Source organism: Astyanax mexicanus, chromosome 8 (genome assembly GCF_023375975.1).
Source record: "Astyanax mexicanus isolate ESR-SI-001 chromosome 8, AstMex3_surface, whole genome shotgun sequence".
Classification (NCBI taxonomy): Eukaryota; Metazoa; Chordata; class Actinopteri; order Characiformes; family Acestrorhamphidae; genus Astyanax; species Astyanax mexicanus.
Window position 1 is genome coordinate 17,510,364 of NC_064415.1, and position 24,750 is coordinate 17,535,113.

Below are 24,750 nucleotides of genomic sequence, written 5' to 3' on the forward strand. Positions count from 1 at the left end.
CGTTTGTAACTTTTACACAAACTGATGTTACGAGGTTTTAAAAAGAGCGCGTGTCCAGCGCACTACAGCGGCGCCCCCTAGTGTTTAAGGCGGTGTGTTACATATACCTGCTGAACAGTCCAGCTCAGCACCAGCTTTTACTGGTTTGTAGGTTTGGGAGTTTAACGCGGTTGAAAAGCGAAAAAGGTTGAAAATCAATCATTATGTGAACATGTGGCTAATTTTGTTACATTACAATTTTTTATGATTAACATTTTATTGAATTTTCTTTTTTCAAACAAAACATAGAACACTTGAAAAGGATGGTTGAAAATGTGAAAAATATTGTAATCACACCAACAGAAACAGGAAGGAAGGAAGACAATAACAAGCAGATCAAAACTGGAAAAAAACTCCTGCTGAAGACCCATAAATCTAATTTTATCTATATTACTTATACAGTGTTCATTACTTACACATTAATGCATCATCCTAGTAGTAAACAGGCCTCCCCCCAATGATGTTGTATTTATGAACTTAGGTACTATTTATTACTTTTACTTTTACCATTTACCATAGTATATGTCCAATCTGTTCAGTAATTTGAATGAAAGTTGTTACATTAAAATTAAAATGTATTCATTTTAAATATTTTAATTTAATACATTAATTAAAAAATCCTTATGTTATCCGATATTCATACATTGATTTAAACACAGTTAAATGTATCAATCTTACAAAACAGTAATAAATGGTGTTATCTGTTTTAAATCGGATTAACTGTTTAAATTTCACAGTGTATTATAGTATTCCTCAAATATACAGCTCTGGAAAAAATAAGAGACCACCAAAAATAATGAGTTTTTTTTTTTTTGTTAACTGAAAACCTCTTTAATATAATAAAGACGAATGATCACAAGCCATCAAACCAAGCTGAATTACTTGACATTTTCCACCAGTGGCATAAAGTTATCCAAAAGCAGTGTGTAAGACTGGTGGAGGAGAACATGCCAAGATGCATGATAACTGTAATTAAAAACCAGGGTTATTCCACCAAATCTTGATTTCTGAACTCTTAAAGCTTTATGAATATGAACGTGTTTTCTTTTCATTATTTACAAGCAAATAAATGCTCTAAATGACAATGTTTTATTTGGAATTTGGGAGAAATGTTGTCCGTAGTTTCTAAAATAAAACAACATTGTTCATTTTACTCAAACATTTACCTATAAATAGAAAAAGAGAGAAACTAATTCAGAAGTGGTCTCTTAATTTTTTCCTGAGCTGTATATAATTATTATAGTAAGAGCTGCTCGGGTCTCACGCCGCTAGCCGCTCAGTTGCGCGTTGACGTCACCAGGAGGACGTCCGTGGGCGTCCGCTTGATCCCTATCGGACTGACACGGAAGTGGCGGATTGAGCGAATGTCAACAACCGAAAAGACGGAGGAAAGGTAGGAAAACGGTCCTGTCTTCCCCAGAAGCTCACCGAGCCCAAATAATCAACTGCCGGGCCGTCAAACAAATGGGTATTTAGGCTGTACAGCAGCTTTCTGTGGCGGAAAACGAGTAAAATATGAGCAGCAACAGCGGCTGCTGGTGAGGGTTAGCTTAGCTTAGCTCGGATTAGCGTTAACAAAGTCAGCGGAGTTACTGAGAGTCTGGAACTCTGAACTCTGAACAGGATTAGATCATTTATTAATGCCTCTCAGATGGGCTCCGTACAGACAGGTGCTTTAATTGAGTCCTGTCTTTTCCTGTCGTGTTTTCTCTTTGGTAATCCTGATGTTTTATCGAAACTAAACGCGAGAATGCGTCACTGCCGAGAAACAGAAACGGGGCGAGACGGGAAATCCACCGCACTCAGAGCTAACCATCTCTCTGTACTGCTGTTGCTGAGCACATTCTACCATAAACTAACTCCCCCTACCCCTTACAGACTCTCAGTTATTCACGGTTATACTTTAATAATGTTTGTTAAAAGGTTTGGTTTGCATAAGGGTTTTTTCTAAGTTCGGTTTTACAATAACTGAAGCAATAACAAGCAAAATCCTCACTGACCGTATTAGTGTTTAGTAGGAAGATAACCTAGCTAACACATCTAGCTTTATGTAAGGAACAGTTTCGCTTAGGGAGCCTGTAAGATCTTTCCCGCAGTTTATTAACTTGTTCCCTCAGTGTAATAACTTGTTCACTCAGTGTAATAAATAATTCCATCAGTTTTACTGTCCTTTCTCTCAGTTTAATAACTTGTTTACTCAGTTTAATAATTTGTTTGCTAAGTTAAAAACTTGCTTGCTTAGTTTAAATAAATTGTTCACTCAGTTTAACAATCCTTTCCCTCAGTTTAATATATTGATCCCTCAGTTTAATAACTTGTTCACTCAGTTTAATAAATAATTCCATCAGTTTTACTGTCCTTTCTCTCAGTTTAATAAATCATTTACCAGTCATTTTATATGGGTAATAGTTCCTTAACCAAATGTAACAGTTTAATATTGCAATTAAATAAGTTTCTAGTTTCTAAAGTTATTCCTTAGGGTTAAAGTTGACCATGTAAACTGAGAAACCAGTTTCTTATGTTAAGGTAATGTGTTGCTGACACTGACTAAATATTGTTTATCTACCACAACTCATAAAGGGTTGTCCCTTTGCTAACTTTATACACCTACACTGATTTACTCTGATCTATGAAATAACTCATTTATATTTTTCAGTGTTTGATCTTTTTGGTGTTTCTGTTGTGTTTCTCCTTTACAGCAAAATTTGTCAGTGATGGCGTCCTGTACTGTGGGGAACTAATGGACTACTTGACCATATTCTTTTAAATTACATTTTATATATTTATACAAAACAGCATGGCTGCCCCTTTCAGCCTTTGCATCTTCAGTATTTTATTTTTGACAGGTGAGATTTGCACAGAATGCATTTTGATTTTCTTTGTTTATAAGACAACATAATCCTTTTATGTTAGTTTTATATATAACGTAGGTTGAAAAAAAAATAGCAAATAAATAGTAATGCTGAAATATTGCACATAGTGACAGTGACTTACTGTATGGCAGAGTCTTGTTTACAGAGTGGTGGCAATACACATTTTTTTTAAGCTGATGTTTTTTTCTTTTGCTTCTTTTTACAGCCTGCAACCTGGAGCAGGCCTCCAGTTTAAGTGAGTGAAAACTTTAAAACCCTGATTTTTTTTTTTTTGCAAAGTTTTACGCCTTGCATATACTGTTTGGACAATTGACTCATGGGTATCTACAACATATATACATTACATTACTTATGTGCGCACCTATGGTCTTATTTATGGTAGTGTTTGCTTTTCTATTGCATGCCAATATGTGGTACCCACCAAGTAACCAAATATGGCATAGTTGAGCTTAAAAATTTAAGTAGCATCTTATATATCCTTTTAGATATATAAGAATTGATTGGCTGCTTGTGTAATCACGTAATCAAGGAAGCTCTGTAATAATTTTTCTCTTTTTATTTCCTTAATCATGTGATCCCTTTCCTTATGCATGACTAGCTGGCTTTTAAATGGGCCTCAAACTTAACCTCTGCCTTAGTGTAGTTTCTGTGCTTGAGGTTTTCCTTTTTTATTATTATTTTTTTTTAAATAAATCTTTATGTATGAATGCATGAACAAGTTGTTGTTGATAATGTTGATATTGTTTTATTGGTTGCAGTCTTGCAAACAGCATATGTTGTGTAATTTGTTATTTCCACTTTTATGTCTTTTATTGTAGCTATAAAACTAAGTGTTACATTTCAGAACTCTAGAGCACTTGTGCTATTTATGTAATCAAGGTGTTCCTCTTTTTTTTTTTTTTTTTTTTTAAACAGTGTATTGTGGGAAATCGCCAAAAGTTCTACAGGACAGGCAAGGAGAAATTTATAGTTCCACCCTTCATGGTCCTCCTGGTCCAATTAACTGCAGCTGGACAATCACATCTTCAGTGGGTGAACGTGTAATCATCAGGTACTGTCCTCTCATCAGAATGTGTTGGGGAATTAAAACTTTTATATAAACTGAGCTGTGAAATGATGCATTACAGTAAGAGTTCTAAAGTTAAACAGAAGATTAAAACATGGTCAAAACCAAGTTTACCCAAAAAGAATATGTTGACATAGTAATATTTATTAAATATTAACATTATTTGAGGTGAAACAGCCACTTCCTAAATGGCAGTTATCAATTATTAATAGCAGTCAGTATTCATGTTCAGGCAGTGCATTGAATATGCTTTACTAAACATTCCTTCCTAATCTCTTTTTGTGCCACATTAGAGGCACATTAATCTATTGAAATCCTCTGACTTCTCATTTCTGTTTTTTTTTTTTTTTGTTATTTTTTAGTTTCTCCGAGTTTTATGTGAGATGTGGGCGAGAATGGGTACATCTGGCAACACCAAACAGTGAACCCATCTCACTCTGTGGTTCTCAGCTGCCTAAGCCATTGGAGTTGTATGGGGGAAACATTACAGTGACACACCGATACTACCCACACTTCTATTCCATTGCAGTAGTCCGCTTATCATACATCAAAGGTAGAGTTTAGTGTACCAATGCTGTTTGTTGTCAGATTTTTATGTATGCAGAAATCTAAATGGCAAAATCTCTAAAACCTGTTTTCTTTTTGTGTCCAGACACTGGTCCCTGTTACCCTGGTGAGTTTGAGTGCTACAGTGACCGGTGTCTCCCTGCAGCTTGGCACTGTAATGGCCAAGTGGAGTGCCTCGGGGATGGGGATGAGCTTGGCTCTGATGAGGACGGCTGCGACATCCACAACACCTCGTCCTTCCTGACTCAAACCCCCACTGGTTCAGCTGTGGATTCTGACACCGAGAAACCCAACTGGCCTATTCTTTCGCAAGGAGGGCCATGTGGAGGCATTCTACAGGCGTTTTACGGCTCTTTTATCCCACCTTTGCGGACTGGAGCCCAAATGGAGTGTGTTTGGACAGTTGACCCACAGGACCCACGACCCCTCAAGCTGGAGTTCCAGCAATTGGACCTAGGGTATAGAGATGAACTGGTTATTACTGACCAGTCAAACGGAACCGGCAACGTTATTAAAATTGTAAGTGTATATCTGTATTCATTTTAAAAATTACGTGTGTTTGCAGGTTTTGACATGCTTGGAATGTATGTGGTCCACATATGTTATACCCGCAACCATTGGATATTTTATCACTTTCACTAAGAACATACACGTGGTATTGGCCATATCCCCAAATTGTCAACCTAGCAGGAGAAGAGATGGGAATAAAAAACTAAATCTAAACATCTTTACTTTAAGTTAAACTAAGTGTAAAATTGACACATTTATATTGATTAATTCATTGTGGAATCTTGACAAGAATTACAGCTAGGTTCAAACTATCAAAAAGTGAAAAATATCAAAAATGGAGATGCAAGGTTTTGTGTGATAGTCATATTTAATCGAATTCGGATCAAATGTGTCTAGGATTTTGCCACACCTCAGTGTCATTGCTGGTTTAAGGGTAGTCTTCCAAGCAAGGATATCGTCAATCAGTCGAAGCAACCCCACAAATTATGCACAGAAAGGGAAACACTGTGTAATGAATGCCCAAATGTTTGTGGGTCATCCTTTTTGTTATACATTCGGGCACAGTATCAGTTATAAAGAATTATTCCGAAATCACATTAATTAAAAAAGATTTTAATTAACAGACTGTACTACCCAGGCTTTTGATTGTGAGGTATTGAGGTCATCGCCCTACCTCATTCCCAACGACGAATAAAAAAAAATATTGAATTGAGCACTCGTAGAGAACACAGTTCCACTGCTCCACAGCTCAATGCTAGGCATTTCATCCTCTCTAGCCTCTGCTTGGCATTAGGCATGGTGCCAATAGATACATGTTCATCTGCTGCAGAACATCCTGTTCTATTGGCAATACTTCTTCACAGGGATTAGACAAGCTGTGTGTGTTTGTGTGTGTGCGTGTGTGTGTGCGTGCGTGTATGCATTTGTGCATCTGTCTCAGCAGGAGGTTTCACTTACAGTAGCTAAATGCATTCATTAGAAGGGGTGTTCACAAACATTTGGACATGCACTGCCTGGCCAAAAATAATTCACCACCAACATAGACTCTAATATTAGTTTGGACCTCCTTAATCTTTGACTGCGACACACATTCACTGTGGCATTGTTTCAGTAAGCTTCTGCAATGTCACAAGATTTATTTCAATTCAGTGTTGCATTTTTTTGCAAATTTTCAACAAGATTTTGCAGCAGCATTGATGATGGGAGAGTCTGACCACTGCACAAAGTCTTCTCCAGCACCTCCTAAAGATTCTCTATGTGGTTAAGGTCTAAACTCTGTGGTGAAAAATTTATGTGTAAAAATGATGATCTCATGCTCCCTGAATCACTTTTTCACAATTCCAGCCCCATAAATCCTGGCATTGTCATCTTGGAATATGGCCGTGCCATCAGGGAAAAAAAATCTATTGATGGAATAACCTGGTCTATATTGAGTACATTCAAGTAGTCAGCTGACCTCATTCTTTCAGCACATACTGTTGCTGAACCAAGACCTGACCAACTGCAGCAACCCCACATTTTTTGCTTAGTTAAATTTAGGTTGCAACTTTTTTTTTTTTTTTTTTGCCCAGGCAGTGTATATTGTATGCGGTGTGGTGCTACTGAAAAAGCCAAAGCATGTTCAGAATTAGATTGAACTGAAATGTTGAAACCATGCTGTTTACATAATCATATTGTTATCTCTAACTAATTGTGTACCATTGGTGTGCATGTGAATTTATTCATTGTTTAAAAACTACTAAGCACCCCTTACATTACCATTATGTGTGGAGAATGGTCCACCACAATATAATATCTAGACTAGACCATATAATATGTATTCCTGTGTGGCATTCTTTCACACATCAGACTTTTATTTATTTTCTTCTTTGTTTTTGATAGATCAAAAGTGTATCCAATTACAAAGCAGTGGAGGTGGAGTCCCAGACTGGCCTGCTCTCTGTAATCTATCGCACAAAAGCTGGATCTAAAGGATGGGGCTTTAATGCCACTTATCGTATCACAGACTATTGCCTACCATGGGAGGGTCTCTGTAAAGGATCCGAGGGGGGCTGTTACACACAGAAGCAACGTTGTGATGGTCACTGGGACTGTGCAGAGACAGGCACAGATGAGGAGGGCTGTGGTGGGTGTCTTGCTGGCCACTTCCCCTGCGGATCAGTACAGAGAACAGGCCACGTTATAGGCCGGCCTTTCTGCTATTCCCTCAATGAAAGGTGCAACTACCAGCTGAACTGTGCAGATGGCAGTGATGAGAGAGAATGCACTGTGTGCCAACCTGGCACCTTCCACTGTGACAGTGACAGGTAGGTGTGAGACTGTAGATGGTTCTGTTTTAATTGTTTAATAGTAACCTGAATAATCTTTAGTAAAAACAAATGTGCTTAAACATACTAAGGCAATTGAGCTGCAGTAGTTTGAACTGTGTTTAATAACTAAATGTTTATAAATGTGGATTAAGTCAGACAGATTTTTTTTCCCACATTAAAACAAATGTTTTATATTTGACAAAAGCCATGGAACATTTTGTGCTACTTGCGCTACTCCCCACCTCTAAAAATACCATAAACTACAGTTATATTTGGATATAATATGATTGCATGAAAAAAGAGGACCATAACTTTAATGCAGTTCAGGCAAGCTACAGAGCCTTACCTTAGAGCTTATATTTTTCTTTATTGAAATATAACAATTAGACCTGCTTTATATGCCAATTTGCTTTCATTCACAATTCTTATTATTCAGTGTAGTTTTTAAAAACTAGCATTTTTACTGTTGTATTATGTTTGTATTACATTTTACTGTTTAACTTATTATTTGTCATTTTAAATAAGGGTCACTTTTAGTTAACTGTTTTGAGGTGTTTGTGTAAAAGTGAAACCTGTGATATCCTGTGGTGTCCATGCGCAGGTGTGTGTTTGAGAGTTGGCGGTGTGATGGGCAAGTGGACTGTAAGGATGGCACAGATGAGATGAACTGCACTGTGACCCTGCCTCGAAAGGTCATCACTGCAGCAACCGTGGGCAGTCTGGTGTGTGGCCTGCTGCTGGTCATTGCTATGGGTTGCACCTGCAAGCTATACTCACTTCGCACTCGTGAATACAGGTACATATGTTGTAAATGTAGGGTCATAAAATATGACAATATTTTATTTAGGTATCTAGAATTTATGGCTATTTTGCATTTATACAATTTTATTTGATCTTTTTTTGCTCTAGCTTGTTTGCACCAATCAGCCGCCAAGAAGCAGAGTTTATCCAGCAACAGGCTCCGCCCTCCTATGGCCAGCTGATTGCTCAGGGAATCATTCCACCAGTGGAGGACTTTCCAACTGAGAACCCCAATGAGGTAAAAGGGGAAAAAAAAAACTTTTTGTTGTAGTGTTGTCTGGCATGTGGCTTTAGGTAATACAAAGGATTGGGAAGCATTTCTAAATAGTACAGAAATGCATTAATAGTATGATTAACACAATTTGGCCTAGTTTCACTGTGTATTTCTTGGTGTACTGAATGGCTCATAGCTAAGATAAACCCTAATAAAAATTCTTTCCTGCTGCTGATTCAAAGCTGCCCGTGTATCAGGTTTGGGCTTGGCTGCATCTGCAGATGCCAGGCATTCTTTTGGAAAGAATGAATCCATTATTATGCCGAGACATAGCAAAGCCAGAAGCACAAGTTCTCACAATTCCCTACAATGAGGAACAGCCTTTACTTTTTATTAGTTTAGCATTTTGCTTTTTGACAGTTTCAGTTATTTTAAACTGTGGTTTGGAGTAGCAGTTTGATTGTTGTAATGTTTTCTCTTTCAGCCCACCTCTCTGTCTTTGAGGGGACTGCTTCAGCTTCTCAGACAGGACAATATTTCCTCTCCCAGACGAAGACGCAGGCCACGATTTGTCCGCCGTGCAATTCGCCGCTTGCGGCGGTGGGGCATCATTTCCAGGCCTGCATCGAGGTCCACGCAGACCACCAGTTCCACTGGTCAACTGACAGAGGCTGCAACTCCTGACCAGGAGTCCAATCAGTCAGGCTCTGGAAGTTCCTCATCAGACAGGGAAGTGGCCAGTCAATCATTGCCTCAAAAAGTGGGCTTACCCCAGCAGACAGAGCAGGAACAGCAAACGGAGGCTCAAGCTCAGCCTCAAGCTCAGCCTCCACCGCAGCCTCCACCTGTTCCTTCAAATCCACCCCCTTCCTCCATCCAGCCTGCTGAAGTCCCAGAAAGAGAACACCCTCCTCCAGTAGCCACTGCACCCAGCAGCCCTTCACTGGCATCGCTCTTTCATTCTCTGGGGCGGAGTATCTCTCGTTTCAGACCCTCTTCCTCTCCGACTGCTCTTCATCTCTCAGCCTCGCCCTCTTTTTCCTCCTCTTCCTCAGACGACGAGGTGCTGCTGATCCCTCTTTCTGATGATACGACCTCTGAGGACGACGTGCCCATGCTGACCTGAGCTAAACCTGCTGCTTTTTCCCCGTCAAGCCAATCTCTGTTGCCTTTCTCTGTTTTTTTTTCTTTTCTTAATTTCTCTGTTTTTCTTTTTCACCACTAATTTATGATCTCAGCAGCACGTAAGCGGCATAATGGTCTGTGTAGTCTATGTTGGCAAGGTGCCTTAACTCAAAGGAATGGATTTGTTTTCCTGACTTAAGATTGAGTGTTTGTATGAATGTCAGAGACTTCTGTGTGTGTGGTTGTGTGTGTCTGTGTATGTATGGATGTGTGCTTGTGCTGGATGTGCACTTACTCAGAGATTGTGTGTGACGGAGGACCACTTTGCACAGAGATTCTTTCCTTGCCTCTTTAAATGAAATTGTATTATGTCTTATTCTTGCTCAGTATACAGCACCATGCTACACATATCCAGTCTGGCATCTTAGGGTTATTTTTTCCACCGAATCTGTCTTCTACAGGGTTAATATGGTTAGACACTATATGTTGCCCAAAACCTTGTATCTCCAACTTAGCAGGAGAGGGAAAAATCATTTTTTATAATTTTAATAATATTTTTTATCATTGTAGAAAGGTTGTATTACAAGTCATTCTAGAGCATTTCTTTTAGATCATTTTTTATTTTATGACCGCTTGACACAATGTAAAGAACAACTGCCAGATAAAAAAAGATTTAAACGGTTCAATTGTTCTTTAGGAAATACTTTAGAAGAACCACTTTTGATTCTCTGTACATTTTTTAGATATAAGAATATCTAAGCAGCTGTTTAGATTCCTTTACAGTGAAATTTTGTCTTTTAGACTTTTTTCTGCCGTATTTATACAAAATTAAGAAGCAGAACATTTTGTGGTGTTAAGGATTAAAAAAAGAACACCTATATTAAATAATAAACAAAAGAGTAAATATTTGTAGTAAAAAAAGGCAGGTAACAGTGGACTCAAGTACAGCTAGAACTCTCAACATAGAGGATCTTCCAATAATATTAATACTGTACGGAAAGTGATGTCATTCTTCCCTTCTATTCTAAAAAAAAAAAATCATAGTTTGAATAGCAACCATTAACATTAAAATGTGGCACAGGTACACTGGGATACTGTAATCTTCATGTAAAATTATTATATGTTACTAAAATATAATCTTCCTGAGTTCCATGAGTTCTTCTAGAGGAGCATTGTTGTTCATTCTACATGTAGAACCATGACGCAAACATATTTTAACTTTTGGTAAAACTTCCATTTGTATTTTTTTTTTTAGTGAAAAATTCTTGTAAACACGTCCAACTAGTTAAGTCATTTCTGTCAGATATAGTCAATAATTCTGTGCAAATCTGAATCCAAGTGATTTTTATGAAGTAACTACATTTTGAGCAGAGGAACATGCCTAAAGCTTTTCCTTTTTGTCTCATCAAGTTCTATAAATATCATTCCTACCTTGTCTAAATGTTCATGACCAGTGTTCATAACTCTTCACAATTTGTCTACCCACTTTTAATCTTTCATTTTTAGTTCCACCTATGGCGTCCTCCCATAAGCAGAAGTCAACTGAACTCCAGCACAAAGTTCTCAGAGTTCTGTTTCCAGTCATCATATGCTGATGGCATGTTCCAAACTAGCAAAATATGTCCAAAATATATTTATATTGATCCAAGTCTGTATGTAATGATTGGCCTCCTGTAAGTTTGAGTGTAAGGTCAAGGCTTTCCAAACATTTGAAGGTTCTTCACACTTACACATTTATCTCTGTTGGAGAGACATAGATCTTTAGGGAACAAATAGTGGTTCTTCTGTTGCTTTTTTTAAAGAATCTTTTATAGTTATTTTTTAACAGTGTGTGTAACTAAGTGGCAAAATGGAGATAAAAGGTTTTACATGACAGTAATAGCAACAATATATGTCCATCTATAGGTGTTTGTGTACCTCACACTGCTACATGTTTAGCTGTGTATTTTCCTCAGAAGTGCCTTGGAATGAGCTTCCTGTAGATCACTAGACACCGTGTGAGGTGTATGTACTTGCACATAAAAAGCCACACACACGCACACGCTCATGCACTGACGTTTACACTTTGATTTTTTGATTCACCCAGACTATGTCTATGGTAGTGCATGGCAGTAGTGGCAATAATTTTCCAAAGTGTGTGCGTGTTTGTGTGCGCACACCTGGTCGATTGTGTGTACAGTATGTGTGTGTGTGTTTAGTTGTGTGTGAATGCAGTCACTTAGATGAGACAATCCCTCTCGGTGCCTGAGGCAGTTGTGCGCACCACCAAGCCGGAGGACATCCCGGTCGCTCTGGTGAAGACTTCTTCTCCTTTAGTTTGAGCTTTTGCCTCAGTGAACAATGAATGAAACATATTAGTGCCATAAATATGATCACCTGATCTTGCCTGCTCTTACAGTTACCTTCCCGTTTTTCTTGTTTTTTCTTTTTTTTGGCCCTGTCAATATTATTTTTATTACTGAATGTATTTTTTTAAATGCCTAGCTGTGTAATGTGTTTCTGGTCATTGGTGATTGCAATAGAACAATGTGGTTGAAAATGGAAAAGAAACTGATTTTACTAGGATGTGTTGTTTCACTGTATATATGCTAAAAGAAAAACTAGAGGATTCACAATGAATAAATGATTTGCACTTTTACTACCAGTGTTTTATTTATTTATTTTTTCATATTATTCTGTTTTAATTGTATTCAATTTCGCATTCACAGTCTTTCCCATTGTTCTTAATGCTGTCTGGAAAGGTGTTAGGTTAGGTAGGAATTTACAGAGCAGTTAGTAAGACTGAAACTCGTGGAAAGGTGTTACATGGATGACTGTAAAGCTTTCTTAGCACATCAGAGGCTTATTGTCCTGGCAGTTCTCTCACATCTTTCACACATAATAAAGATGAGTCTAGTCAAGGCAGGCCTTTAAATAAAGTGGAAGGTGGAAATGAAGTGGCCATACATACCTGTGGTGACCATTTCTAGAAGTCATGAACATCTGGAACAAGTGAGTAAAACAGCTGCTCATTGAGACCTTTTTGTATTTCTATTTAATTTTGCTGATTCATTGTCTTCCCACAAAGCTGTGTATAGAGGAACAGTGTATTTAAACGAAGGGGAAACTTAAAACCTAGGAAGTTGTAGTAGTGCATGTAGTGCATTAGACTTTAAAGTAGTCATAAATGTGGTTTAATGTATTTTGACAGACTGATTGGTTTAAACATGTTAATGACCCTGTATTTTTTAATTTATTTATTGATTTATTTTTGCACTCTAGAATACAGAGGTTTGTTGCAGCATTTACAGTAATGCAGTAAAGAGACTATAAATTGTTATTAAAAAGAGCTAAAACTATTTATTGATGTAGTATACTATAAACTAAGACCTCCTGAAACACAGTATTCTGCCAGGATTGGTATGTTTAATGTTTTTAAAATATTGATAATGAAACAAATGTCCATTTAGTCGACATAGTGAAGATTGCTCAATTGCACCATATTTCAAGACATTCGTAAGTCGTTAAATACATAATTTATAAATACATGAATAAATACATATTTATTCATAATACACAAATACACTAAACAGAAATAAGATGGCACTATGTATGTTATGATTCCACATGCAATTATTGTATAGAGAAATTCTAAAAAAAATAAATAAATGTATTTTAAGAGCATTGACATCAGCATAAATACTGTATTTCCGTGTACACATTTGAACAGATGCAAATAAACAAAAATACTTTAAAAATTAGAAGATTTTTTGTAGAAATAGTACATTTTTTCAGTATTTAGCATTTCAGTCTGTTTATTTGTTGATGAACAGTTTAACCACCCTGTTATCCTTAAGTTTAGTGACACCCTTGGGGTCAATTTGATCCCCATTATTATCAATATTAAATATTAATTTAACATGTTAGGACATGCTAATGAGAGTTTATATGGCTGGTATTTTATGTTCCTTTGTTGAACTATTGTGTGTAAAATATTGAGATTTGTAGGTCAAATTAAGCCATCCAAAACATACAGGACATTAAACATATAATATCATGATAGTTTTATGCTGACCTGGTTGTCCTCTTTAATTCAGGTTGTGTTCGACATTGACTGATCTGTACATTTTACAGTTTTTTTTTTTTTTTAGATGGAAGCTGAATCCCCCGTTCCTTCACTTCTCCTCCTCCTCCTGCTGTTGCTGCTCTTGTGTCCTGTGTGTGTTTTGGGAAGATGTATCTTTGATGAGGTACAAAGCTCAGTCAGAGTGGTGTCTTTACCCATTACTCTGTCAGACCTTTCAGACCGGCCCTTAAATCAAGCTGAGGTGCCCCCCCTCTCTACTAAAGACAGTGGCTCACCTCTTCAGACCACCCAGAAGACCCAGGATGCCACATCACAACATCTTCAGTCTCATAGGTTTAGAAGAATGGAGAAAAATTGGATTAGAGATGTTGTTCAACCCGAGCCAATCAGAATCAAGATGTGGACTTTGAGGGAAAGCCCCACTCTCTCACACTGGGAAAGAGAGAGAGTGGAAGCAGCAGTTAGTGAAGCCATCAGCACTGTCTCCAACCTTCTCTCAGGTGATTTGTGTGTGTGTGTGTGAGTGTGACCCCAATCCTTCAATGTTTTTATTAACAATACTGTAAAAAAGTGTGTATTAAATCTGTGTTTATAACTGTACAAACAGGTAAGTAAGTATATACAGCTTTGTTTGAGTAAAATGAACATTGTTGTTTTATTCTATAAACTACAAACATTTCTCCCAAATTCCAAATAAAAATATTGTCATTTCATTTGCAAAAAATAAGCCTGGAATATGCCTGGTTTTGAATCACAGTTTTCATGCATCTTGGCATGTTCTCCTCCATCAGTCTTACACACTGCTTTTTGATAACTTTATACCACTCCTGCTGCCAAAATTCAAGCAGTTCTGCTTGGTTTGATGGCTTGTGATCATCCATCTTCCTTTTGATTATATTCCAGAGGTTTTTAATTTAGTAAAATCAAAGAAACTCATTGTTTTTAAGTGGTCTCTTATTTTTTTTCCAGAGCTGTATAAATTGTTTTATTAGTTATGTAAATAATGTACTGGTTATATGTACCCATGTTTGGTTGATGATATTTATATATATATATTTAAAGCAACTTAAACAAACAGTATTATTATAAGTACTGTACACTGACATGCTAATAGACATGGGATAGCAGTCTGTAGCACAGGGTTACCTTAGGGGACGGCTCAGGAACACCCATACCTGTATAAGGCGTGAGGTGTTTTCTTGTGATTGATGCTGGATAATAGTTGACATGCTCACGGCAAGACGACATTAAATATTGGAGTTGGAGTGAGGCCTGACAGTGGGTGCTCATGGATGAATATTTCATTTCTGAAGTTGTGGATGTATCTGACGTTCCTCCATCTTTAGGTCCAGGAGTGTACCAAGTATACATTATAGAAGGCATTACCACCCACAGTGGACAGCACAATGGGTGGCAAGGATTGTGACTAATGACATCTGGCTAGAATTGTCCATGCATACAAATAAATGAGATTCTCATTAAATGCAGGATGGCCCACACACATATCCCACAGTGCAGTGCAGCAGCATTCTTCCAAGAATGGCAAAAGTCATGGGACTCAATATTAGTTTCTGTTCCTAAACTACCCAATGGCATGTTAGTGTAGGTATGTGAGTGTAGGCATGTGTATTGATCTGTGTGTATGTGTGTTGACATAGTGAGCAGTGTTTAATTCAGGACTAGAACTGTACATGTCCTGTTGCACTAACTGTATATTCAATGTCCTGAACCACCACTATTTCCAAAGTTAGGCGGGTTCCTGACAGACTCCTGCTGAACAGAGACATAAACAAGTACTGCAGGTTCATCTGGAGAAACAGCAGCTCTGCCAACTACAACAGGTACAATTAAACCCATCTCTTCTGTGAACACACTAATACACATTCAGCCAGGCGCATCCAAACCTTGTTCACTGACATGCAAAAGTCATGGGATAGCAGTATTCATATTGATCATGGATTGTTATCTCAGGGGACAGTTTAGGAACCTCCACACCTGTGCTCAAGGTGGCAAGGTGATGTGAATTATTAAAGTCTGTCAGAGGAGTGATTGATGGGAAGTTCCATTTTTGTAGTTGTGTGGGCATTTAACATTCCTCAATCCACAGTCTCATGTGTGTCCAAGCAGTTCTTTAAAGTTCTTCCAGAAAGCATGTCAAAATTCATGGGACTCACAACCCTGTACTTAACAATCCACTAACAAAGCACTATTCACTGAACTACCTCTGCCATGACCCTTTTCTTATTATGAAAACCTTTGTTTTTAAGTGTTCTTGTGTCACTTGACTTGCATTTTGTTTGTATTAAAAAATGTTCTTTTCTAATGTTAATTTATCAGCTTTCATCTTTTGTTTTTCTAATATGTAAATGAGATGATTGAATGTTGCTTACCCACTGTGATTCTCAGGTGTGGTAGAGCCAATGAGAAATACAGAGCTGAGAGTTGCCTGGGTGTGAATGTAAGTCAGAAGTTTTTACATACATGACTGTTCAAAACATTTGAATAACTTACCAAACATTACTTATTTATTGTATTATTTAATTGTAAAGTGTACAGTGCCATTCTTAGATGAGAGAAGATGCATACAGATACAAGTACATAAAGATAAAAGAAAAACAGGATAAAAATAAAATATATATAGAATGCAAAAAAATGGAATGCAACTAGGAAAAATGCAGTACAATCTAAAGTCTTATTATCTGAACTTGACTCTAAAAACAAACTAAAATTACTTGATGGTCTTTATTCTTTGTGAGTTTATGAATGCTGATCAAGATTGCTGCATATAATTTTAAATTCTAGTTATATTTGAGTGGCATTTACACCTTTGCCTTTCATTGTTTATTAAAAGACAGTGTGAGTTATTATGGGTAGATAATCGGCTAACATAATTCTTGTCTTCTATTTTCTGACAGATCCCAGAAGACCACTTGAGGGGCTATACCGTCTATCCACATCCTGACCTGCCAAACTTGAAAGTGCTGAAGCCAGACGGGATGGGGGTCCCAGACTCTGACTTCCTGCTCTACATGCACACTCAGAGCACTGAGAAATGTAGAGCTGATGTAAGCATTGTCTTTTGAATTTAATATATATTTTTTGTTGGCGTTTTATAGGTTTTGTTTTCTTTCTTTTTATGACCTGTGTTACACATATATAGATATGTTATGCAAAAACTGAGATATACCTCAGGGATTTGCTTGGGAATGTCAAACCTTGTGTAAGTTATGAGGTGCTATCTTATGAGTGGGGCTAAACATGGGTCAGCATGCTCATAGTAAGGTGATGTGAACTAATGGAGTTTTTAGTGAGGCCTGATAGTGGGTTCCAGATAGATTGGTCATTACATTTTTGAAGCTGTGTGAGCATTTAACATTTCTTGATCCTCAGTGTTCGGTGTGTACTGGGCAGAGATGGGTAATCCAGCACCAGACAATAAAAATCCATCCCATAAGGCTGCGGCTCAGCTATACACAGAGCCATGCAATCAGTTGAAACAAAACCTGAGATGAATTTTTGCTAACCGAAAATACATCAGAGAAAGCATCCCCACCCACAGTGGACAGTGCAGTGGGTGGTAATGATTGTGACTGGTGGTGTCTCTCTAGAATTGTCCATGCAATTCAGACAGACAACTCTGTCTGAAATCAAATCCACATTTAATGCAGGAGAACCTACACACATATCTGATCTAATCTTTGTGTACACAGCAGTAAAAACAAAGGATCGGGCTGATCGTAGCTAAATCTTAAATCTTACATTTTCTAATAGCCTATTCTTTTATACTTGATCAGATTGGGACATTCCTAAATGATACTATATTTAATCAACTTTAGGTTAACCCATTGTATTGTAATGTCTTTCTCAGTCTAGTGTGCTGGCGTATTCTGCTCACTGTCAGACTGACACAGACGGACGACCTGTGGCAGGGGTCATGGTTATTTGCAGAGAGTCACTGCGTGCGGATCAGTTCAGTCATGAACGCTTGGTGCAGGTAACTGCTGTATATTACTAAATTAAGTGAAAGCGAATGAGAAAAATGAGAGTAAGTGAGTATGATATTAAAGTTTTCCCCTTTTTGCTGTTTGATAGACTGTGATCCACGAGTTGTTCCACATGCTGGGTTTCAGTAAGGAGCTCTACCGCACATGGAGAGACTGCTCTCTCTCGCCACAGAGTCAGTGTGAGTCAGTAAAGCTTCTCTGATGTATCTGCAGATGCATTTTTAACCCTTTAATGTCCTCAACCAGGAAAACAATGCAACAACATGCTATCTTCTTTAATATGCTTACATTTGTGACTTCAGATTGACAACTGTATAGGCAGAAAATAAATATGCTTAACATAATAACTAAAAGTTTTAAGTCTAATTAACTCAAGTTTCCAGTGAACATTACAAAAAATTGCCTTAAATATAATTATTTAAGTACGTTCAGTTCATCCAGGCTTACAGTGTGTAATTAGTGCAGAGTGTATTGCAGTAAATGTATTAGACTGTGTGCTGTGGTCTTACAGTAGGTTTTGGTGTGTGTTGTGTGTGTGTGTGTAAAGTAGGTGTTGCCTGCACTTTTCGTGGTCATGTGACCAACACAGATGAAACAGGACAGATGAGGCTCTACTCTCCTAGTGTTATAAAATCTCTACATACACACCTGAACTCCACACACACTGAACTGGGAGCTCCACTGGAGAAACAGGTACACACACACACACACACACACACACACACACAACACACAAAAAATGGAACAAAGCCTAGAATGCACAGTGATATATTATATATATTACCTCTCAGTTATACATAACTGTTAAAATTCAAGAACTTAAATCATTCTGTTTTTCTCTCTCTCACTGTCACACAGGATGCTGGTCCAGGTGGTGTTTCCTCTCACTGGGAGGCTCGTGTTCTGCAAGGTTCCATCATGATGGCCACATTGGGAGATCCCTCTCTGTTTCAGATTGACCCAGTCACCCTCTCAGCTCTTCAGGACACTGGCTGGTACTCAGTCAATTTCAGTCATGCACAGAGTCTGCTGTGGGGAGAAGGTAAGACAGCTAATATAGGAGGAGTGCAGTGAACAGCTTTCTACTATATTTTGTAGCATTGTTGTGAGGGTTTGGTTGCACTTAGCAACAACAGTTAGTTGTTAGTGAGGGCAGGTTGTTGGATAATCACCACCTCACCTCATCCACAGTTATCAGGCTCATCCAAAAGTATTGCCTGCTGAGAGAACACAGTTCCACTGCTCTACAGCTCAATGCTGAGGGCCTTTATACTCATCTAGTCCAGGCCTGGCATCAGGCATGGTGGCAATATTCTATCTACAGGAACTGGACAAACACACGCTATATTTGTGTGCATTTGCACATTTGTGTCAGCAATAGAAGTAGCTGTAAAGTAGCTGAATGCATTTGTTGGAAGTGGTGTCAACACATAAAAGAATACTTTTAACGGGAGGTCACCGATTCGGTCCCCTGTTCATGAAGCTTTGCCATCAAGCTGCTGGCGTTCAGAGGGAGCAAAATTGGCCCTGGTCCCTCCGGGTGGGTAGATGGCGCTCTCTCCCCACATCACTCCTAGGGTGATGTCTGCAGCACAGGGCGTCTGTGAGCTAATGTACCGGAACCGAGTCGCTGCGCTTTCCTCCAAGCGCTCTGTGATGCTGCTAGGCAGTGCTGCATCAGCAGCAGCTCGAAAGGAAGCGGTGGCTGGCTTCACATGAAGAAAGCATGTGTTAGTCTTCATCCTCCCAGTGTGTTGGGGCATTACTAGTAATGGAGGGAGTCCGAGTGAGGGGGTGGGTAATTGGCTGTGCGAAATTGGGGAAAAATGGGAAAAATTTGAAAAAAAAAAAAAAGAATACCTTTTAAGCCAATGAATTCATCATGCCCGTTTGATGTCTTATTATATCGAATTTTAGCCTGAACTATATTGCCTTCAGTCCAGCTCCTGAAGGCCTATTCAGTAGGAAACCTGGTCTAGCTATACCTATTCAGGTTCCAGATTAATTAATTAAATGCCGATATGGCAATTTTCAGGTTCAAGATTTTTAACAATAATTACCCAGAAGTCTACTACAGGCTTGATGATTCTTTAAAACAAAATGCATAGTTTATTTTTTTTCCAAAATATCTCTAAAGGCTGTTTTCCCATGTGTGTGGCTGAATGCTTTGCTTTTAGGAGAAGGTGATTCTTTTGGATCTCTTTCCACCTGCAACAATTCCTCGTCTTTCTTCTGCACAGGCAGGTATCTCATCTTCTGTATTTTACACTGATGAGTCTTGGCTATTGTTCTTTTTAATATCTAATCTCTTTGTGATGTTATGATTGTTTACTTTGTTTCCAGTACCAGTACTAGTGCCTATGTTTAACTTCGGTATGATTATTTGGCTATGTGATTATAATTTGAAGATGAAATCTAAATGATATTTAATTACTTTTCTGCCTTAGTGGACTAGGCTGCCACTACCTTCATCTCCACAAGGGGGAGTGTCAGAGTGATGAGTATCTGGAGGGCTGTCGCATTTACAAACCTCTGGCTAACAGTGTAAGTGTCCTGCACCTTCTAACACTTTTGTTTATTCATTTTTTTCACGTTTTCTTCATTATATGCTGTATTTATTTTTCTCTAGAGTGAGTGTTGGAAAGAGGAGAATGAAAGAAAGACTGAAGTGGAGAACTGGAGTGGAGAGATATATCACTCAGACAGCCGCTGTTTTCTCTCCAGTCTCATCAGACAGGTACAGGATGTCCTCTTTGTGAATACTGTACACTTGCATTAGTGAGAATTCAAAAATATTTTTGGGTTGGAGGTATGGTGCTGTTTTATCTCAAACATGGAGTAGGCCTAGTCATTGCAACCTGGGGAGACCAGTCTAGAGCCAGTGGTTATGCTAGATCCGCTGTTTACTTTCTAGTATCAATCACTTGTGTATTTATACAGTTTTTAGTTACAATTTCAAAATTTACAATTTGCATAATCTTAATTCTGTATTTGTCATGTCATACAAACACAAAAAAAACATCACAATTCAATGTCTTTGATATGATTTAAAATGTTATTAATCCCCTTTTTTCAGTTTCATATTAAATGTCTTTTACATCAGCTGTATTCTATGGTTTGTATATTTTCTTGACAACAGATTAACAAAAATCACCCTTTAAATATTTTGCTATGATTTATAATAGTAGTAACTTTTTTCTGTTTTATATACACTACATTTAATGACCTTCTTGCAAAAAAAAAAACTTTCTCACAGTTTTAATGCCCCCATTGTCCCTTCTAAAACCGCTACTAGGCCTCAAACTCGACTACCCAGTAATGTTGGGATAAATCTCCCTTTAAGAAAGTAACCTTTGATATCATTGACATCTTAACCTTTACATTGTTTTATTGTCAAGGGACTGAAGACACTTTAAATCAAAACAAAATTAAGTAAATCAAGTAAATCTTGGTCAACCACATTTTCATTAAATGCCAATTTGATGAAATCAATCACAAAAAGCAGTTTTTTTAATATTCCCTGTAGTGTTTTTATTATTGAAATTATTAGATCATGTGGATTTTACAAATCTGTTATAAAACTGAACTATTTTTTAGCTAGCTTGATGCACTGCCGGTTGAGTATAAAAATAGCCCACTGTTCCAAAAAAGACCCACTTTGGAGTTACTACTTTACAAATCCCGATAACATACGTCTCAGATTAACAGATAATGTTAATCTTATTGGTTACCTGTTCATTAGGCAGCTTACCAACTCGGCAACAAACCTAATTAATGTCCGATTAAATATCTGGATAATTTTAAGAGTTTATAAGAAAATATAATGCATATTAGTCCTTCAGTCCCTGTCTAAGGAGCCTTATTAGATATGAAACTTTTAAAATGTGGAGCTTCTTTTCAAAAACACTGTGAATTTTGCTTTACACTTTGCTCTACAGAATCATCCTTCTCCCAGTGTGTCTGTGGAAGGTCGCTGTTATAGACACAGGTGCACTGGCACCAACATGTATGAGATCCAGGTTGGAGGTTCTGATTGGCATGACTGTCCAGCAGGAAAGAGTATTGAGGTATGTTTTAAATTCTTTAAAATTGCCTCATAATTAACAGTAAATACTGCTCTTACATGTGTCTGTAGCTACACTCTTAAAATAAAGGTGATACCAAGGGTTTTTCAAAAGACTCCATAGAAAAACAGAGGTGTGGACTCAAGCCACACATTTGATGACTTGCGCCTTTACCTTCACTGGCATGGACTTGGAATCAGACTTGAGCTTTAAGACTCGAACTAGACCACTCTATTTTAATCAATATTTATTTAAGGTAGGACATGTCTGGACACGTCACACCCCACAGTGCACAAAGCAGCACAAAGCAGCACCATGCCTCACATTAAAGCACCACAGTGAAAGGGGCATAACAGACAATCTGTTTATATAAAAGATGTTAAGGTTAAGCAAGGTGGCAACATTTTATGAACAACAGATTATTAATTATCTAATAAATTCAGTTTGTGGATTAGCTTTTTTTCTCATCTATCAGCAACAAGGGAGGTTCTTGTAAGAATGACATGATGTCACAACATGAGCCACAAAGTTTCTGTTTGAAATTCATATGTAGTTTATTTTTGTTTTAATAAATACAAACTTTAAATTAGATTCACGATTGATATTGGTTGATAACTAATCAACTACTTCATCAGAGTTAAATATTGAAATGGCATAACGCTTGGTGACGTGACTTGCACTTTCAGTTCAATTTCAGACTTGGGTTTTGATTTGAGACTCATTATTTCTATTGACTTGTTGTCTCCTGTGATAGAGCCATTTATGGTTCCATACTGAATTGTGTTTGTTATAGAAATTTGTATGTGTGACCAACCTTTAAACTAGCAAAGAATCATAATACTAACTGTTCCTGAGAACTCCATAACACTGCATAACTATTTGCAGTGTTAAATCCTGTAATAATACTCTAAAGCCTAAGTCCACAAGTCTCTTTTACTCTTCGTGCCGGTTCTCTATGACTCTTAGCTTGTACAGGTGTGTTTTCCTTATAGGTGGCTCAAAGCACAAATTACACTTCTGACTGTAGGGGGTGCCCTGGAGCAAGAAAGGCAATTATTACATAATAGTGCTTTATATAATACAGGTGTAATAAAATACCATGGAAAATTCCCTGTAAACTTTAGGTAACTGTAGTTTTAGTACAGTATTGGCTTTTCCTATTTTGCTAATTATGTTTAATTCGTATTATTTAGGTAGGCAAATGCAGTGTTAGGATCTTTACCTAAGGATTACTTTGGTGACTAATCAAACCATAGTCAGCCACTGGAAGAGATGTGTTGTTAGCCATTACGCTACACCAACTGCTACAGCTAAATGCATGGCATTTAGCACACCAATACTGCAATACATGCCCCCATCCTTCACTAGACTGCTGACTGTGACTCATCTGACTTCTGTTTTTTCTGCATTCTGTGTGGTGTGTAGGTGGTTGGTTATTGTGGTGCAGTTTTCTGCCCTGACAAAAGATTATGTCATCAATATGATGTCCTTCCTCCTGCCTCTACCCATAAACCACATGTTCCAGCTCAGATTTCCACTAAAGCTCCATTCAGCGAGAGGTCAGTAAGCTTTTACTTAAACAAAAAAATAGAACCTTATATTTTAGACAGTGTACTAAATATACACTATATGTACAAAGGTTTTGGAACTCCTGATCATTATTTTGTCTTATGAAATCAAGAGTATTAATGAGTTTATTTCGCCCACGTTAGACAATCACCACTCCATCTCATTTCCACCTCAACTCTACAACTCATCCCAAAAGTACTGAATAGAGCATCTGATCCAGAGTCATATTCTACTAGCAGTGCTTCCCTATAGTGATTAGACCAGCTGTGTGTGTGTGTGTGTGTGTGTGTGTGCGCGCGCGCATTTGCACATCTATGCCAGCAATAGGTGAAACTTAGCTGAATGCATTAAAGGGGGGTGTCCATAAACATTTTAATTTTAATTCTCTTCTACAGGAATCACACACTTTCACATCAACTGCTGACTTCTTACACCAGCCTGAACTCTAAACCTGCTCCTCACTTCTCCACCTCTACAGTCAAGGCAGGAATGATCGTGGCACCAGTTTTGGGCATAACTACAGTTCTGTTTTTATTGGCTTTTCTGATCAGAAAGTGCTGCTCAGACAGTGTCAGAGTGCATGCTTTCATAGAGACTCCTCATGTGATGCAGTTACAGCCTGCCTAATGTCAATAGAGACACTGATGAAGGAACCAGTCAACAAGAAGGATCAACAGATCAACAAACTTTCACAAATTTCGCATCACACTAGTCTAATTTTAGAATCAGAAAAGTGATCATAATTAAATTATACTTTCACCTGTGTGAAGCTTATGTTATGTGGCAGCATAGGGTAACCAGAACTGATCTGGAATTATCTGCAGTGGATTCCTAGTAGAGTTTCCAAGAGTTTGGAGATTGCCCTGTTTAAACACACATACTAAACATGGCAAATTACTTTTCTTATGTAATTACGTTTTGTTGTATAAAAGCCACACCAGATAACATAATAGTTGGACCTAATACTATGAAAATTGAGTGGAATTCTTCTGTCTTGGTTGACCACCATCTGCATTGTAATTTCCGTACTGATTGTTTTGAAGTTTGAGTCTGTGTTACGCAGCCTGACTCTCCTTCCACACTACCGGACTCCGTTTCCCAGAATCCTATGTTTTATGACGTCACCGTCAGTCGCTCTCCTTCGCCCAATCACGTTACGCTCCGACGCTCAGATTCACCTGTGTTCTGAGGAAGTTCCGGGTTATGCTCATCATGTATTTTGTATTTAAGGCTGCATTATGTATTCTATCTTCGCGAGGTATTGTCGACTTTGGTTGCATACTAAGCGTTTCTCATGTGTTCTTCTATTGCCTCCTCGTTAGGACTCTGTTTTCTGGTTTATCGGTTTATGTCTCTTGTTTTGCCCCTTTTGGATTTAATGCTTGGTTGGTCTGTCTTTTGGTTACGAACACGGACTGTTAATACGACTACGGCTTTGGTTTCTGGTGAGATTATTGTTTGTTTGGCTTTAACATCTGTAATATCTGATTGTCAGCCTGTAAGTAAACCTGTCTGTTCATTTTACTCGGCAAGCGTCGCTCCA

At 37.9% G+C, this 24,750-nt stretch overlaps 2 protein-coding genes across 4 annotated transcripts; both read left to right on the forward strand.

The window, feature by feature from the left end:
• Positions 1-1,340: 1,340 nt before the first annotated feature.
• lrp10 (low density lipoprotein receptor-related protein 10) lies at positions 1,341-12,142 on the forward strand. Of its 3 annotated transcripts, none has more exons than XM_007250221.3 (10): positions 1,341-1,432; positions 2,739-2,885; positions 3,118-3,147; positions 3,828-3,963; positions 4,341-4,531; positions 4,631-5,064; positions 6,937-7,361; positions 7,966-8,160; positions 8,274-8,403; positions 8,864-12,142. In XM_007250221.3, exons 2-10 carry the CDS (start codon positions 2,837-2,839, stop codon positions 9,503-9,505), a joined length of 2,232 nt encoding a protein of 743 aa, XP_007250283.3. In that variant the 5' UTR covers positions 1,341-1,432; positions 2,739-2,836; the 3' UTR covers positions 9,506-12,142. The 3 variants fall into 3 exon arrangements, with proteins under 3 accessions (XP_007250283.3, XP_022534224.2, XP_022534223.2); XM_022678502.2 differs by lacking the exon at positions 1,341-1,432 and adding an exon at positions 1,456-1,507; XM_022678503.2 differs by lacking the exon at positions 3,118-3,147.
• Positions 12,143-13,625: 1,483 nt separating this feature from the next.
• Positions 13,626-24,731, forward strand: LOC111194362 (leishmanolysin-like peptidase 2). Its single transcript, XM_049482076.1, has 14 exons — positions 13,626-14,070; positions 15,318-15,411; positions 15,977-16,028; positions 16,486-16,635; positions 17,439-17,564; positions 17,663-17,747; positions 18,125-18,267; positions 18,433-18,616; positions 19,752-19,818; positions 20,022-20,118; positions 20,204-20,311; positions 21,513-21,641; positions 23,064-23,197; positions 23,603-24,731. The coding sequence occupies exons 1-14, from the start codon at positions 13,635-13,637 to the stop codon at positions 23,832-23,834; spliced, it is 2,037 nt and encodes a 678-aa protein (XP_049338033.1). The 5' UTR covers positions 13,626-13,634; the 3' UTR covers positions 23,835-24,731.
• The last annotated feature ends 19 nt before the right edge of the window (positions 24,732-24,750 follow it).

Bases quoted from the DNA above. Each gene is read 5' to 3' on its own strand.
- lrp10 (XM_007250221.3), top strand. From the start codon at position 2,837: ATGGCTGCCCCTTTCAGCCTTTGCATCTTCAGTATTTTATTTTTGACA. The intron at 3,148-3,827 runs GTGAGTGAAAAC...TTTTTTAAACAG, and splicing joins GGAGCAGGCCTCCAGTTTAA to TGTATTGTGGGAAATCGCCA. The intron at 5,065-6,936 runs GTAAGTGTATAT...TGTTTTTGATAG, and splicing joins CCGGCAACGTTATTAAAATT to ATCAAAAGTGTATCCAATTA.
- LOC111194362 (XM_049482076.1), top strand. From the start codon at position 13,635: ATGGAAGCTGAATCCCCCGTTCCTTCACTTCTCCTCCTCCTCCTGCTG. The intron at 14,071-15,317 runs GTGATTTGTGTG...CTATTTCCAAAG, and splicing joins TGTCTCCAACCTTCTCTCAG to TTAGGCGGGTTCCTGACAGA. The intron at 20,312-21,512 runs GTACAGGATGTC...TTTGCTCTACAG, and splicing joins TCTCCAGTCTCATCAGACAG to AATCATCCTTCTCCCAGTGT.